The following is a 17,604-nucleotide window of genomic DNA, read 5'->3' on the forward strand; positions in this document are numbered from 1 at the left end:
GATGGACAGGACCTTCGCACACAAAGCCAGTGTTTTCGCAGAAAATCTGATTCATATTTGACAGAGAGTCTTTGATCTTTGAGCGGGCTTTTGGAATAAATAAGTCCACACGTGCTTTGCAGTCCAGCTATGCAATTTTATCATTATCAATTTAATAAGGGGATGGGATTCTTTAACTTCTGTGTGCCCTCACCTGCCATGTGTCTCACTACTAGAGCAATAGTGCCACGTTAATTCGTAATTTATGGAATTTTCGTCTCACAATTTTGCGTCACAGTTTTGTCATAAACTGTATGTTCATAATTGTATGGCTTCTGTTTCCATAATATCATTATATCTAACAAAATAAATATTAATTTTCTCTATTTCTTTTCAGTGACTCAAAGCAATCTCTAAAGTATATTGTTCCAGTGGAAGGCAAATGGCTTATTGTTTTTGTTACAATTTTTCTTTAATTAGAAGAACACTTGTTTGTGTTATTTTAAGTACCGTTAAGTCCACCAAACATGCTGTATTCACTATATTAAAATGTGCCTTGTTCTAATTGAATTGGTGAGCTGTTATTTCAAAACTAGCCTAATTGAATCAGGCATTCCATACTTTTGTGACTTTTATCATTCTCTATTCTTTCAGAGATTTCAAAGCAACGATTTGTCTCACATCCCTGGCTGAAATTCTGCAACAAGCACGTTGTAAATGTTGCTTTTTCAAGTCCTGAGAGGACTCTGTGTTGACCAGAGGGACCATCTTGAGGCGATATGTTTTTGTTTTGTCTTACTCCACACCAGCAGAGGTTTCAGCCCTAGACCTTTCTGAGAGGTGGTGTGGTGTCACTTGTCTGAAACATTAATATTCCACACGCACATAATATGGTTCAAACTGTGACCTATGGTTCAAGAAAATCAGCAAGTCTTACACTTTCTGGCAGCTTTTACCTCACGCAGGGCTTTTTATGCAGTCAGACATTGTGCAAAATGGAATGTCAAGGCAGTTGAATATGTGAACTACATTTTAAGTCGGTTAGGCCTTTTTTTCTGAAGGGGTTGCATGAGTCATAAAACCTCCTGGCTCGTCCCTACTATGTATTATACAGTACATGGCTGCCTGTGCACAGGAGATGTGACTTTGTGATTGTGTGGTAATTCCTTTCTTGGAATGTTTCTATGCTTCTGCTTCTTTATCTACAAAATCCATAGCACAGAGACAGCTATCAGGATCAAGTCATTCACACATAGGTCCAATTCTGGGGTGTCTTGTATTCAGGTTGATGTAAACAGAATTAATATGCTCCCATAATTCCTTAGGAATGTTCAAATTGTTGTGGATTGTGTGTAGGGGGAACAAAATAGATTCCAAGAAAATATCATTTGATTCTGCTCTATCAACTCTGTATTTGGAGTTTCTGATTAAGGAAGGCAAACAGGAATACAAGACTAGTGCTGCCATACTCATGTTAGAATGTTTAGCAAACACTAGCAACATGCCGCACCTTGTCCATCACTCCACGACATTTAACCATCAGTTTAAACTACTGGTATATTCCCATATTTTACCGCTCTCTTTCCATCAGTGTGATTTATTCCAATGCAAATGCGAGCTCTTTGCTGCGCCGTTCTTTTTTTTGAGTCAGCAAAGCACTCCGCTGGGATCAAAATGAAAGTCGGATTGTGTGAAAAATCAAAACACATTGGTCCCAGACCCACTGCAATCACATTCTCATGCTTAGATCCTTCCAGGGGCATTTTTGAAGGGGCTTCTCTCTCTATATATATGTCTGTGGTGAAAACCATTTCTTCAGGGGGGGAGCTGCTGCTGATTTGGTGCACACTGAGCTATTACTAACACTGGCACAGTCAGCTCTGTGTCATTGTATAAATCAGAAAACCGCTGGCCACAGGTGGGCAATAGATCACACAGTCACACCATGGTGTCAGGCAGAAAAACCCGTGGATGTTCACACCACATGCCTCGCCTCCAAAGAGGAAATCAATCACCTGGAGTGTCTTGGCTGCCAGCACCACATCCACTTAGCCCCTCAGTGCCCACTACACTATGCCACCTACACTATACATAACCAGCAGTGAAGGGACAGGCCCCATATGCTTTCTATTGTGTCTGACCAATCGGCACCCTGGGTTTCTTTGGCCAATGGGAGGCGGCAAGCAGCGCAGAACGATTCAGTGATTTTTTTGAGTGTTTTCTAAACAATGTTGAACCCTAAAGCTAAAGAGGTCTAAAAGAAAAACATTGGCAGAAGCAGAATGCATTCAGTGTGCTGGCAGCTATGACATATTTATACTGTGGTATAGAGAGACTGTAGAGGGCTGGGCCAACATTTAAAGAGAGCGCAGCATAGTGTGCAGATTTTCCACGCACATTTAGTAAATGCTTTGTCAATAAATCAATGTGGACAGCGCAGAACTAATTATGTTCTCATCCATTGTGAAGTCTGTCTCACACACAGAGGGAAACATTATGTTTTCTGATTGAATTAATGTGGAAGTTGCTGCATTTCTTGAATCGTGATTGGCATTTTTTCCCCCTGTGATTTCATCCTCAAACACAGTGAGTTGTATACTCAGTGAACACAAGCACTATTTGCCCCTTAATCTAGCCGTCGCTGGGCATGTCCCTGTACAAACCTCCCAGTGAATGATTTTGCTGTCAGGAAAAGGAAAGAGACTAAATAAAACCATCCAACAGACACCCACCTCGTCCCAACCCCCGTCCGAAATCCAATGAGCTGTCACACATATTTCCGGGGGGTTTCACAATCAATACATATCGATAGGTGTAACATCTTCCAGTACACAGGCCCATCTATACAGTACACTTAATTCTCTGACTTTGGTAGTAAGTCTTGAACAATAGATTCAGTTTATCTGTGTTCGTTTAAACAACCCATATTTTCAAAGAAAAAAAGAAGAAAAATAGTTTTGTTCTTCACGAAATTTATCGTTTTTTTAATGATATTTACTTCCTATATTTTGAGATTTTGATTGTAAAATGTATGCAACGATGTTCAGACATTTAGAGTGACCAGTGGCGTCATGAACGGCGACCACTGTTCAATAAAGCCAGATGGCTGTCGATGTGTGGGGATGAATGACAGTGAACTACAAGCAGTCCACTACTACATCTCTATAGTTATCTAGATTCAGCTGCCAGTCAGGTTTCCTCATGCTGTTGAAATAACCAAAGAAGCACAGTGTACAATAAAGTTGTTGTAGTGGGGTGCAGAGGGGGCAGAGGGGGCCCTTTTTATTCAGAGAGCCTAGGTGCCCTTTTTTAAAATCTTAATTAAATCAGTGTATTTTACCTTTGCCTGCTTATGGTACTTCTACACTTACCCTAAGGTCATACAAGGGGCATTTGAGCAGCTCAACCTTACGGCACCCTACGGTCAAATCAGTGGGACATTTGAGGGTATTTGTATGTATGTCCTGATTCAGCCATGACTAGCCATCATCAGCATGAACTAGCCGTCCTCTTGACCCCATCTGGGCCTGGTTGGTGTATTCTCTATGACCTTACAATAATGTTCCCTGACTCTGGCATCATACATGTGAGTGTGTGTGTGTGTGTGTGTGTGTGTGTGTGTGTGTGTGTGTGTGTGTGTGTGTGTGTGTGTGTGTGTGTGTGTGTGTGTGTGTGTGTGTGTAGGGGTGTGTGTGTTTGATTGTCTGACCTGTATGAGGCGTCCCTGCTCCGTCTGCAGTGTGACTAGGTCTTGCCCCAGGCTGCCCTGCCCTCTGCGTAAGGACTCAAAGTCCATCTTCAGCTGGCCGGCGTGGGCTGACAGCTTGGCCACCTCCTCTGCCAGGCTGACCAGCAGGGCGCGGTCCTGGCCCTTCACTGACTTCAGATCAGAGTCGTGGTCGGTCAGCGAGTGGAGCAGTGACGTCTGCACCCCCTCCAGGCGCAAAAAGTTACTGTTGTAGTCGGGACAGTTGGGGTCAATGAAGATGTTGATGCGAGAGCCGTCGCCCCTCTCCACGGTGACCAGGGCGTTCGCCTCATCCTGATTGGTGGAGATGTGGGGCAGGCCGTCGGACATGGGCGGGGCCTGGTAGTGATTCATAAAGAGGATGGTGCCAGTCACGGTGACGGCCAGCAGCACGGCCACGAAGAGCAGGATGGTGCAAAGCAGGTAGCTGCAGCTCATCCTCTGTAAAGTAGACAGAAAGGAGGGAAGAAGAGAGGGAGGGACGGAGGAAATATGGAAAAAGGAAGATAAAAAGAAGGTGTTAGGATATCAGTTGAGATAACACCATATTATAGCAAAGCACCTGCCGTGTTTAAAAAGAAATGGCTTTCATCCATCACTCGCTGGGGATATTTCCAATGCCAGATGCTCAGCGATATGAGCATATTCCCATCTACAAAAATGTAGTTTGGAATGATTTATGTAGCAACATAATGTCCCTCAAATGCCAAAAGCAAAATTCTTTAAAAAACTGAAGAAAAATCTGACCATTTCTGTCAGAACACCATCATCAGAGTATAGTGGCGGTGCGGTAGAGGGCGGAGGCTAGCCTGAGATACTTTGGGGGAAACACACAGCCAAGGTACCCATTTTCTGTCTTCCCATTTCCGAGACAGGAAGGAAAACACAAAAGGTAACTCACTCAGACATACAGCCAGTGGAATGTAAATGAATGGAGGGCCAGAGAGAGAGGAATCCTCTTAGAGGAAAGAGGCAGCCTTCTGCCAGTAACATGGTCTCCATTAACAGGAGTATAAAAGGCCTGCACAGTGGCCCCTTTATGATCCGCCTCCATTTTTCCACTCAGGTGGTCAGGAGAACTAGCGATAGAGAAGAGGGAGCAATATGTCCCACCTGTTTGTGATTAACAATGCCAAGCTCTCCAATGTCTCCCTTCCAAATGAATCAGCACTAACTACTTTTGTCTGCACTGGTAGATGTTCTCTATGTGACAACATGTGTGTGTGTGTGTGTGTGTGTGTGTGTGTGTGTGTGTGTGTGTGTGTGTGTGTGTGTGTGCGTGCGTGCGTGTGTGTGTGTGTGTGTGCTTGCTGTGTTTTGGTATGTGGACGGGTAACAGAGTGCAAGCTCATTAATATGTAAATTGGCGGTAACGCTTTATATTAAGATTCTTGTTATAAGCCTTAGTAAATAGGTAATAAGGACCTTATTAGATGCTTATTAACATTAATTTGTGTTAATAAGACTATATATAAGTGTTAATAATAACATAATAAACATGTTGACAGTGTGATTATAAGACTTTTATAAGCACTTATAAGAAACTTCTTAACTATTAATTGATCGCTTAATATCATTAATAAAAGTCTAATGAGTTTCTGATAGCTGTTAATAAAAGCGTTACAAACCTATTTATTGAGTCTTACTAACTTGCCTATTATGTCATTGTTAAACCTTTACTAAGCATTGTTTGTTGCTTTATGAAGGTAACCACATCTTTATTAATCAATTAATAACAGTTAACTATGCTCTATGAACAATGCTTATTAAGTCCTTTATTAAACACTTAATAACAGTTAATAAGTACTATATCTTGTCAAGGAGGATACAATGGGAATTAGAAAACGACATGTAAATACAATGTTAGAGCGGTGAAGGTATTTGATTAGCTTTAATGTTTTTCTTGTTGAAGTACCTTCAAAAATGAGTTTTCTGAGTTTGGTTTGCAGCGCCATATCTTAGTTGGCTAAAGTCACTGATTTTCATCCCTCTTTCCAAAATGTTGTCTTTTGGCATCTAGCATTATGAGTGCATAATATATTTGTTTTTGCTCTGAAGTGATTCTTTCACCTCTATGTGTGCGCACACATGTTGAGTGAGTGTTAAAATGAGATGCCCCGAGAAGGTTGTATATTTTTCACAATCTATGGTGAATATGACTCGTATGATCGGTTTTGTGCCTCAAATCATATCCTTAAAGGGCTTTTATTTTGAAGGTAGTTGTAAAACCGGAAGTTCCGTTTATGCAAGTCGCTGATGGCTTGACGCTAGATTGACGACCATGCTTGACATAGTGTTTCACGAAAGTAAGGAGAACATGTCGGAGTCGTCAGCACGGTCAGCACCCCAAACCAGGTCTCTGAAAAATAAGAGGGTGAGGTCCGAACTGGAGGATGACTCTTCTGGTAAGTTTAAGAATGTAATGCTATAGTAACGTTAGCTGGTTCTAGCTTGCTAGTTGATTGCCTAGCTTACATTACTTTCTTTCAGAAGCTTTGGTGAGCTTCTTTTTTGAGCTAACGTTTAGCTTACACTATCATAAAAACTGCAACCAAACGTATCTATTAATAGTTGTGTCATGCTAGCTTGTCAGGAAGGGGCCAAGTAATGCTCCAAAATCGGTCTAGTCCATGATACAGCTTCAAAATAATCCTGAATGGTTATTTCTGTGCTGACCCAGATGCTGCCCAAATTGTCCTAACTGCCAAACTGGGTCTACAGAAATATAAACATGAGCTGGCCAGGTATAAATTAGAATGCCAGGATGTAAAAATAAAAGACCTGACAACGGAGAGAGATTTCTTGAAGGGACAACTATCTGAATGAAAGAAAATATTATACAGATAATACAGACTACATTTACTTTGATACTGCACCCCTTTTTGCAGATTCCATGTCCAAATCGCTTAAATGCTTAGTATAACCTGTCTGCTATCTGTCTAATTGTGATCAATGTTTCTTTGTGTTGTCTTTATACAGTAACAAGAAAGACCAGCCTGACTCAACCTTCCCTTGGGGCTCAAGTCCGTTGTCGTCTGACTCCTCTGACTCCTCCTCAGACGATGGGAAGAGGAAGTATAACAGAAGTCAGCATTATACCGTTGCAGAGGGGGCCAGCAGAAGAAGGCTTTTTTTTTTGAATGATCTATTTTTGAATTGTATTACTTGATTTTATTTCAATACATTTTAAACTTTTAAGACTGACCAATTTTCTTACTATTTTGTTGACACAATCGGGGAACGGTGGGACTTGAAAATATTCCCACCTCCAAAGTAGGGAATGACAAAACAAGTTTGAGAACCACTGGGTTAGCATCTATATAGTTGTATGTGGTTTTCTGCTTGTCCTATCTGCAACAGTATAATGCTGACTTCTGATACAGCAACGTCTCGCCCAAATTCCTCTAGTGAGGATTGCCATCTCCATAAGGTTACAGATTCAATATGCAGAAGCAACTCATACAACCCCACGTCGTTTTATATTGTTTTACCTACAACAGAGTTTTTTTTTTATTATTGTTTGATGGAAGTTTTTTTTGCTCTACTCGTTTAATTGTTTTGTTGTTCTTATTCATTTAATATTTTAAATTAATAGTCTTAATCATTGGACACTTGAATTGATGTCAGGCAGCATTTTTATTTTACAAAGGTATTTATTTTTTTACATTTAGTAAAATGTTGTTCATGAAAGTTCTGGGAAACAAACAAACATGTTTACAATTGCACAGTTGTTAAGTGTTTTTTTTTCTTTAAAAGTAAGTTTTTGTGCTTCACCTCTGTAACATTGTATTTACATGTAGTTTTTTTTAATTCACAATGTATCCACCTTGACAAGATATAGTACTTATTAACTGTTAAAAAGTGTATGTTAAAGGATTTATTAACCTTAATAAGCATTGTTCTCGCTTTAGATCCAGTACCTTCAAAATGCATTATTACCTGTTTAATAAAGGACTTATTGGCCTTAATAAGCATTGTTCTCGCTTTAGATCAGGTACCTTCAAAATGCATTATTACCTGTTTAATAAAGGACTTATTAACCTTAATAAACATTGTTCTCGCTTTAGATCCAGTACCTTCAAAATGCATTATTACCTGTTTAATAAAGGACTTATTGGCCTTAATAAGCATTGTTCTCGCTTTAGATCAGGTACCTTCAAAATGCATTATTACCTGTTTAATAAAGGACTTATTGGCCTTAATAAGCATTGTTCTCGCTTTAGATCCAGTACCTTCAAAATGCATTATTACCTGTTTAATAAAGGACTTATTGGCCTTAATAAGCATTGTTCTCGCTTTAGATCAGGTACCTTCAAAATGCATTATTACCTGTTTAATAAAGGACTTATTGGCCTTAATAAGCATTGTTCTCGCTTTAGATCAGGTACCTTCAAAATGCATTATTACCTGTTTAATAAAGGACTTATTGGCCTTAATAAGCATTGTTCTTAGAGCATAGAAATGCATTATTACCTGTTTAATAAAGGACTTATTAACCTTAATAAGCATCGTTCTTAGAACATAGTTAACTGCTAATAAACAAATAATAAAGGTGTGTTCACCTTCATAAAGCAACAAACAATCCTTAGTAAAGGTTTAACAATGACATAATAGGCAAGTTAGTAAGACTCAATAAATAGGATTGTAATGCTTTTATTAACAGCTATCAGAAACTCATAAGACTTTTATTAATGCTATTAAGCAATCAATTAATAGTTAAGTTTCTCATAAGTGCTTATAAACGTCTTATAATCACACTGTCAACATGTTTATTATGTTATTATTAACACTTATATATAGTCTTATTAACACAAACTGATGTTAATAAGCATCTTATAAGGTCCTTATTACCTATTAACTAAGGCTTATACCAAGAACCTTAATATAAAGCGTTACCAAATTGGCTGCCCAAGCACAGTGAAGCACACTAATAGACAGCTAATGGTCTGCTTTATGAGAGAGGTTTACTGCTTCTTTAGTGTGGGGAAAATCAATTGTGCAGTCCAGGAAATACTCCCATCCACTGTGTTTACCCACAGTCTGTGGGAGGAAGGCATAAAGAAAGCTGCATGTCCCTAGACGACGTGTCAATTTAGGGGGCATAATGTGGTCTCTGTGTGGGCAACAAGCGTTCACCGAACTCAATACAGGAGCCATAGCAGTTCCCAAATATCAACCCACATAGTCTTGGTTTGTTGGCACACAAAACTGTATCGCGTGGCACTTTTTGTATCATATCATCAGCTCAAGTAAATGCACACAATAGGAGTTCAGGTGAAGCGTGAGGATCTCTTCTCACATGGGGGCCAATTTTACACCCCTGGCTTTATTCACAATCCACACGGGCATACACATATGGAGACTGGCAGCTAGTGAGAAAAAATGTGCTGCTGGATGATTGATTGAACTTCTACTCATGTACTGTAAAAAGCCCTTTTGGTAGAATTTACTGAGGACATTAAGTACATTCATGCAATAATGCTTATACTTTGGGGGGAGGGGGGGCACTGGAAACCGCTGACATGTACGGAAGCACTGTGACTTCAAACCGCCCTGAGGCTCGATTTTGTTTCTGTTGGAAGTTATGTACAAATGTATGAGCACACACACACACACACACACACACACACACACAAACACTAACAGTTCTGATGCATATGCACATGAATGCACACCCAGACATACTGTAATTTGCACACAGCCAAATACTTCAGACAGGCAAGCACATGCAAATGTTCTTGCGTGAACAAAAATCTGAGAACTGTTTTGTCTTCTCACTTCTTTCGTGCTTCTTCACCCAAAGACATAATCACACAAAAAGAGCTTCAGGGGAGTATTTCAGCACGTAAGATATTTTTGTGTCCTTGCTCTAACTCAACATGAAGACCCTTTCTGGACTATAAAATCGCACTGAATGTCAAACTGTATTTATTTTTTATTTTTTCCCTCTGTGTTTGAGTACAGGTGCAGCTGAGTGATTATGACTGTGTGGCTGGGATTGGCTGTGTTTGTGTGTGTGTGTGTGTGTGTGTGTGTGTGTGTGTGTGTGTGTGTGTGTGTGTTTGGCAGGCTGTCTGTACTGTACAAAATGTGATATAATGAATATAATGGCCTCACGCTGCAGAATAGCTCCAATGTGGCATCAGAACAGTTTCGCTGAGCTCCAGTGCCAGCGGGCCAAGACGTCATTGGCACCGCACTAAATATTCATTGCTAGCACACTGAGTGTAAACTAAACGTGGAGGAGATATACGACTGCCTCCCCGTCATGCTGACAGCGAGACTCACGCAGAGCTGACAGACATCTGCACACTGGAAAAATACACACACACACACACACACACACACACAGGAGCCAAGCATTGTTGTAATGAAAACAGGCACAACGTGACGTCTCCAGAAGTCAACCTATTTATTCCACAAAGTCTATAGTAGTTTCTGATGGTTTAAGGTTTAATTTCTACCCATTTACTTTTGCCATGTTTGCTTATTTGGTCAATAAAGATTTAACACAACAGCCACCTGCTCAAAGTCCCAATGGAATACACATTGGCTCAACTCACACGACACTGAGAATGGGATGCAAGCAGCCCTTAATGGTTTTCTTTAAAAAAATTTGGCAACAAGTCTCTCAATTTCTTAGCAGGGGAACACACTCTGTAATTAGTGGCGGACTTGAGGGAGGGATTTGAGAGGGGAATTTTCTGATGGATAGACAGAAAAGAGTGGGGGGGGGGGGCGGAGAAGAAGAGAGAATTTCTCCAATATGAACATGATGTCGCCTTCCCTGCGCTGAAGCCTTGGCAGACAGTTCTTGGAAGAAGGGCTTTGTCTGCTCAGGAACCCAGCGGGAGTCTTACAAGCTCTAGCTCAATTTCTCTCTTTCTCCTTTCCCGAAAACTAACAGGCATGATATTGAGGTTGCTGCTAGCCAACAACACATGTACAGGGAAATGCCCCAAACATCTTTGCAAAAACTAATGCACAAACGTACAATTATTTCTGCAATCGTTTTTTTACACACTTTCATATCATTCACCTGCAGCTTGAATAACACTTTTACATCAGTATTCACTGCAAAGTTCCTTCTCTAATTCTGCCATTCAATCAAGCTCCTCTCCCGGCACAGCTGTGATCACACCGCTCAGTTCAAAGCGGCGTCTAATCCCGTCTAATTCTTTATGCGTTTGGATGCTTGATCTGAGGTCGTGTCACTCGCTGTCGCTGCTGCTCGTGGCAAAATGTAACGTGCAATATGAAACATTCCTTTGCAAGGTCATCACCAAAGGATATTATGATGAAAATCGTCGTAAATGATCAATCTGAAACCCCTCCACAGGTAGGGAATACACTATTCATAGTGTGTACCTATTTTTTTTTACTGCTGAGGAGGTTCGTGACATACACATTCACACATACTGAAAAAATTAAAATTAAAAAAATAAAACAAAAATTCACGTAATTAGTGATAAATAGTAGCAGCCACTAATTATGCAATTATGTAATTCTGGTACGAATTACAAAACAAAAGCATGGGTTGGTGTGTAGTGTGTTTAGTTTAGTTTAGTTTATTTATTTAGCACACATTAACAATTAATGGTGCAAGGAGGGAACGAAGCCCAATGGGCTTGTACAGAGTTTCACCCCTATCAATAATCACAATTAAATCTTATTCAGGCTAACAAAAAAACTCTAGAAATTAAGGAGACAAGGTACATAAATACTCAAAATAATCAAAAATAGATGGAACATTTGTCAAAGATAATGAAAAAATTAGAAAGAAAAAGAAAAAAGCAATGGAGAGGACAGGAGGTGATTAGAAGATTCACAAAAAGATAAGATGTTTTTTAAGTTGCTTTTTAAAGAGTGAGTGGGATGATATGGATCTTAAAAGGGGAGGTAAAACATTCCATAAAGCCGGGCATCTATAATATATACTAAATTGATGATGTGATGTGCGGGAAAAGGGTAAAGATAAGTTGTCAGTGTTGCTCTGTCTAGTGCGATGTGAATGTACGTTAAATGAATAAGTAAACAAAGTCTGAAAGCTTTCCGGGAGATCTTGGTTTCTGTAAATAAACTTGTGAATGAATAAACATATGTGATAGATATTCAATTTGTGAATTGGAAAAAATATAAAAATGTATAAAAAGTGGTGCTGACGGAGCATATCTGTTTGAATGTGAGATGAATCTTAAAAATCGCTTCTGAATAATACATAATTTTTTGAGATGGTTGGGATATGAAGCTGCCCAGACCAGATTACAGTAGCTCAGGAAAGGAAACAAAAAGCTATAGTATAAAGTTAAATGGGCAGAAGGATGAATTAAAGGACAAACTTTCCTTAATATGCCCATCATCTTCGTGGACCTTTTGCAAACCAGGTCTATGTGATTTGACCAGTTAAGTCTTTCGTCAACTAGAATTCCCAAACATTTGGTAGCCTTTACTTGCATAATTTCTGATCCGTTAATAAGTACTTTTGCTTGTTCTTTGGGGTAAGACTTGTTTAAGTTGCAAAAGATCACAAAGTTACATTTCTTCACATTAAGTGTTAATGTATTAATTAGAAACCATTTGGCAATAGAGCGTAATTCATAATTCACACAGTCAATCAAATAATTAAAGTCATTATGAGTTGCTATGAGATTAGTGTCATCAGCAAATAATACAGGAAAAAGATGTTTGCAAGACATGGCTAAATCGTTTATATAGATCAAAAATAATAAAGGGCCCAGTATTGAGCCCTGTGGCACCCCATGTATAATTCTGGACTTGGTAGAAGAATAGCCATTAAGCAACACATATTGTTCTCTGTTTGTTAAGTAATTCTTAAACCAGTTCAGGGCAATATCCTCCACTCCATATCTATTTCATATGCTAATCAGAATACTGTGGTTAACCGTATCGAACGCTTTGCTTAGGTCCAAAAATATCCCAATGGCAAACTCACCATTGTCCATAGCAGTTGAAATTATGTTAGTTATCTGGAGTAATGCATGCTCTGTTGAATGTTTTTTACGGAATCCATACTGGTGAGCATATAGGATCTTATTAAAGCCTATTTGCCTGTGTGTGTGTGTGTGTGTGTGTGTATGTGTGTGTGAGTGTGTGTATATACGGCACGTTGGTGGTGACAGACTGGGCCTTACCTTGGCCGGGGTCTCTCGGGCAGTGTCTGAGTCTGACCAGCGGTGTTTGAGCTGGGTGGAGCCGGGCACACACTCACAGAACGTCTGCATGGGACAAACAGACAGGGCCACCAGTGTTGGTCACATGTGCAGTAAAGCATGCAAGCACATGGGCACAAACACGCGCACACACACACACACACACACACACACACACACACACACACACACACACACACACACACACACGCACAAATGCATACCGTACATTCATAAATACACACAGGGAGACAAAGCTTTTTGATCCATAGGGAAATCACTGAATAAGAAGTGAGTAGCCTACTGGATGAAGTAGGCTACATATTGTAAGCCAGACCTTAAAGTCATCATCAGATAAATGGTGGTGCTGGCGCGGATCAACTACAACCACCTACACACATAACCGCTCAATGACATAGACAGATCTCAATAGAAATCTGTACATCTCCAAGGTATAAGTGAATTCAATAGTTTATGACAGGCTCGGTGCATCTTCCAAGAGGCTGTTCAAGATCCTCCATACACAAGGTTCTCTCCAAGTTCAAGTGAAAAGAAAAAGAATGTTAAAGAGTGAGTGGGTACAGCGTGCGTGTGTCGTAGCAGACATTCTCATAAACAGGTGAATGTGTGGGTGTTTGTATACCGTATCTGAACATTATGTGCTCCACTATACTGTATGTGCCTCTGTGCGAGTTATCTAGGAGTAGGTCCAGCGGCCCCGCAGATGAAAGCAGAGTAATTATGAAAGTACGTTTTTTTTTCTAACTGCTGTGAGAGAGCACGCCACTATGTGAACTTATACACTGCTGCACCCACGGTGGAATTGCTCAATTAGCCTGGGACAATAACACCAACACGGAAGTACACATACACACACACACACACACACACACACACACACACACACACACACACACACACACACACACACACACACACACACACACACACACCCCCATACACGTGGGCACAGATGCATATAAAACTGCCTATTAAAGGAATACTTCACCCATACGGAACAGACGTTCTATCATTATAAAATCACTATTATAATATAATGAATGAGGTTTTTCTTCCCTCAGTCTTCCCTCAGTCTTCCCTTGGCCCAGCTGTCCTGTTAATCCTAGCCCTTACTGTGATGTCACAGTAAGGAAAATGTAGGGTTAGACAGTGAGACCATAAAACACTCTTTCTGCCTTTTCTCAGGCTAGGATGAACCAATTTCAATTTTTTTTGCACATTTAAATACTAAATAGGATCTCAGAATTCAACACACATTCATAGTCCCACCGGTGAAGTAGGTCTTTAAGAACGGATGCTGCAAACATTAACAAATAATGTAACGGAATGTGTTCTCTATCCAAGCGTGGCGTTATAAGCCTGTGAGAAAGTATATATAACCTACGTGACACAGAGACTACGAATGCTATTTACACTGGTGAGGACACTGCACATTTCCATACCACCGCCAGTAGGTATTCAGAAATCAATTTAAAGATGCATCAATCAATTTTTTCGTCCAATACTGGATACATGGACCAAATTAAGCATTCATTCAAAGTTGTGTTTACGGCTTGATGATGAAATGCAAGTTCAATATTCACTCTACTTGCATGCTCCTAGCTTTTTGGATGTTTGGATTCTAACGACGGTTAAGAAAAATATTCCATGCTAATCACTCAGCTCATTTTGCCCACTTTTGTCTGACTGCCAATCGGTGCTGGCTGGTAGCATAACACACGTTTATCAGAGCCTTTTTTAATGTGGAAACAGGTGCCTACGGGGCTGATGAGAGCAGCTCAGACACAGCCATCAAGTAATTGCGTGGGCCTTGACAAAAAAGATACAAGTTTTTAAGAGGCTTAAAATCTCCTTGGAGCTGTTTAATTGGGTAATTATAAATTAATAATTTCAGCAGGTACGAAGCGACCGCTGTCACACTGGAGTAATTTGTCTATTCAAATGTGGGGCAGGTTGAAAAAATGCGAGGCACATTTCTATTTGTCTGTGTGTGTGTGTGTGTGTGTGTGTGTGTGTGTGTGTAAGTGTATGTGTGTCCGTGTGTGTGTGTGTTACTGTGTCCACATACTCTGTTGCGTGGCAGTGTCTTTGAATATGGTTTTTCATGTGTATGCTGTTGACACATTGTTATGATGGCCGACCAATGGTTCACCCCTTTGCTCTAAGCACTCTATTCCGATGTATAAGACTATGCGACAGGAGAAGAGGCAGAAATAAGAAGGCAGCGAGAGAGGGAGAGAAAAAAAAGCAAAAAGGAGGGTGGGTGTTGGAGATGGATAGGGAGAGAGAGAGGTGTGTAGAATTCTAATAAGCAGCCTTAGGGTCAGCGATAGAAATCCATGACTGTTCTGCCTAAAACATTGCAGCTGTCTGGGCTCGCCAGTACACAGAGGGGCTACAGAGCTGGCATTACTAAATAAACACAGGCTCCACAGTGATGTGAGGCTAAACAAACTCACAAGTCAGCTACACACTAAATGAAAGAATACACTTGAAGTTAGAAACCCACTATAGAATAGGTGTATGCTTTTGTAGGCTGTTGCACAAGGTAACATGGTGAGGATGTGCACCAATACTGATAGGGTATGGCAAAGATATACTGATGCATTGCAGGTGGCCTACGATATAGAAAAACACACTCACATATGAACACACGCGAGCATCCACACACACACACACACATGAATACATGCACATAAAACCAAAGTTGTGTGCTGCTGCAGCTGCAACCCTGCTCCCCGACAAAGTCTGGCCATTACTCAAAACAGCACGTATCAGAGCTTTGGTTTGTTCATCCTGCCCGCCTGCTAATGCACACATTGGGGTTCTTTTTCTTGCCTGTTAACACACACAAACACACACACACACACACACACACACACACACACACACACACACACACACACACACACACACACACACACACACACACACACACACACACACACACACACACACACACACACACACACACACACACACACACACACACACACACACACACACACAGTGATACGGCAATATCTACGGGGCTTCTTGTTGGCAGTGGTCCCGGTTGGGGCATGACTGCTTTCGGCGGTGTTTGTCTAGTCCTAATCTGACGCCGCAAGCTCCACCAGCAGCGGTAGAGGATTTAGACTTAATAGAATATTTGGGCTTTTTATTGGTTGTGGACCTTACAGGAACAATCCTATCTGATGAGCCACGTCTTAGAAGACACAGGAAGGGCTCAGACTTATCCAGGGAGTGTGACTGAATGTGTACGTGTGCTCATTTTGAATGAGTGTACCTACCTACAAGTGCATGTGAGGTAGTAAGTCTCCAAGGCACAAGATTCCTCAGCACTATCTAAGAGTATTTGGATTGTTTGAATGTGTTGTTCTAGGAATATATTTGCTCAACTGTGTGTGTGTGTGTGTGTGTGTGTGTGTGTGTGTGTGACAGGAGAATTTTAGCAAGGTGTGTTTAAACCTACTGCTCGCTAAGCCGATGGAGTAGAGAAGAGGCTTTGCATATATTCACTTGTGGGCTTACTGATCATTTAACAGGACTTGCAGACACGGCTAAACGAGGAGAGTGAGAGCGACAGACAAAAAGGAGTGAAAAGAAAAAGTGGAGAGAGAGAGCAGGAGTCAGCAGCATTGAAAGCACGGCGACACCGGGTAACAGTTCTGAAGGCAATTACATAGTTGATCGGTATTACATGGGAGAGATTATCTTGTTGTAGGTGTTTGTAGATATATATCGCTTCGCCTTCACAAAGCCACTAGAAAAAGCGACGGTTGAACAGCGAATGGACGAGTGAACGAACAGGACCTTGACGTGCTGACAAAACAAACGCAGAGGATTTTTTCCGCCTGCCGTTAGAAATGAAGAAGTCATTAAGATAAAGGATGGAAGAATCTTTAACACTCACAACAAATTCACTGGAGGATTTATCTCACCCTGACACTAGCATTGTGGGATTTTTCTCAACGCAGACGTGTTTACGGCTTATTTTTCTAAAGCCCACAAGGTGCCTAGAGTATAGAACAAAACATTACAATGATATATGTGTTTTGTTCTGATGAAAAGAAAAGAAACAACCAATGTCCTTTGAAATGTATTCAGACAAAACAATGTCTCTAAATAACTGATGATAGTTAAATGGAAATCTAAGTTTTAGGATAGTTCCAATTCCAATCAAGGACTACAAGTGTTTTCCTTGTGAGTTTATCCTGAAGTTCCTTTCATTTTTTTTTAGTACTCTGTTTCTGGTACATTATCCATCGACCAATGCACTAATGTATTATGACCCCAAAACATCTTAAACTAATGACGCATTCCCAATATAATGTCAAGTAAGTTGAGTCAGATGGTGGGGCTAAGTCACTTGAGGGGGACTCAAAAAAATAATAACTAATATGAGATGCACTTTGTCATGAAGTAACACTATGTTATTGGTTACGTGCTATTTAGCAGTTCATAGCTCCATCTGGAAAGATCCATTAAGGACGTGGTCAGTATGCACTGATTCAGTTATTTAGAAAGTTCTGTAGATATATTAAAAAAACTCATTAGATACTGGATCATTACCATAATGTTGTTTTCAAATGACTTGCCTTTATGGGCAATACAGTCTTTAACTCGAGAACTCAAGTGCTCTCTAAGAGCTACTTATTAGATTTTTTGATTAAAGGTTAGTCC

General features: G+C 40.4%; 1 protein-coding gene across 1 annotated transcript in view; it reads right to left on the reverse strand.

Annotated features, from left to right (window-relative positions):
* fibcd1b (fibrinogen C domain containing 1b) overlaps positions 1 to 17,604 on the reverse strand; it is a gene marked incomplete at both ends in the record, with an annotated part of 105,252 nt that overhangs the window by 64,322 nt on the left and 23,326 nt on the right. Inside the window, 2 exons of the mRNA XM_080046374.1 lie at positions 3,689 to 4,168; positions 12,880 to 12,963. Of these exons, the coding sequence (XP_079902500.1) occupies positions 3,689 to 4,168; positions 12,880 to 12,963 (564 nt within the window). The remainder of the gene's footprint in view (positions 1 to 3,688; positions 4,169 to 12,879; positions 12,964 to 17,604) is intronic.

Source organism: Ammodytes marinus (genome assembly GCF_949987685.1).
Source record: "Ammodytes marinus genome assembly, chromosome: 18".
NCBI lineage: Eukaryota > Metazoa > Chordata > Actinopteri > Uranoscopiformes > Ammodytidae > Ammodytes > Ammodytes marinus.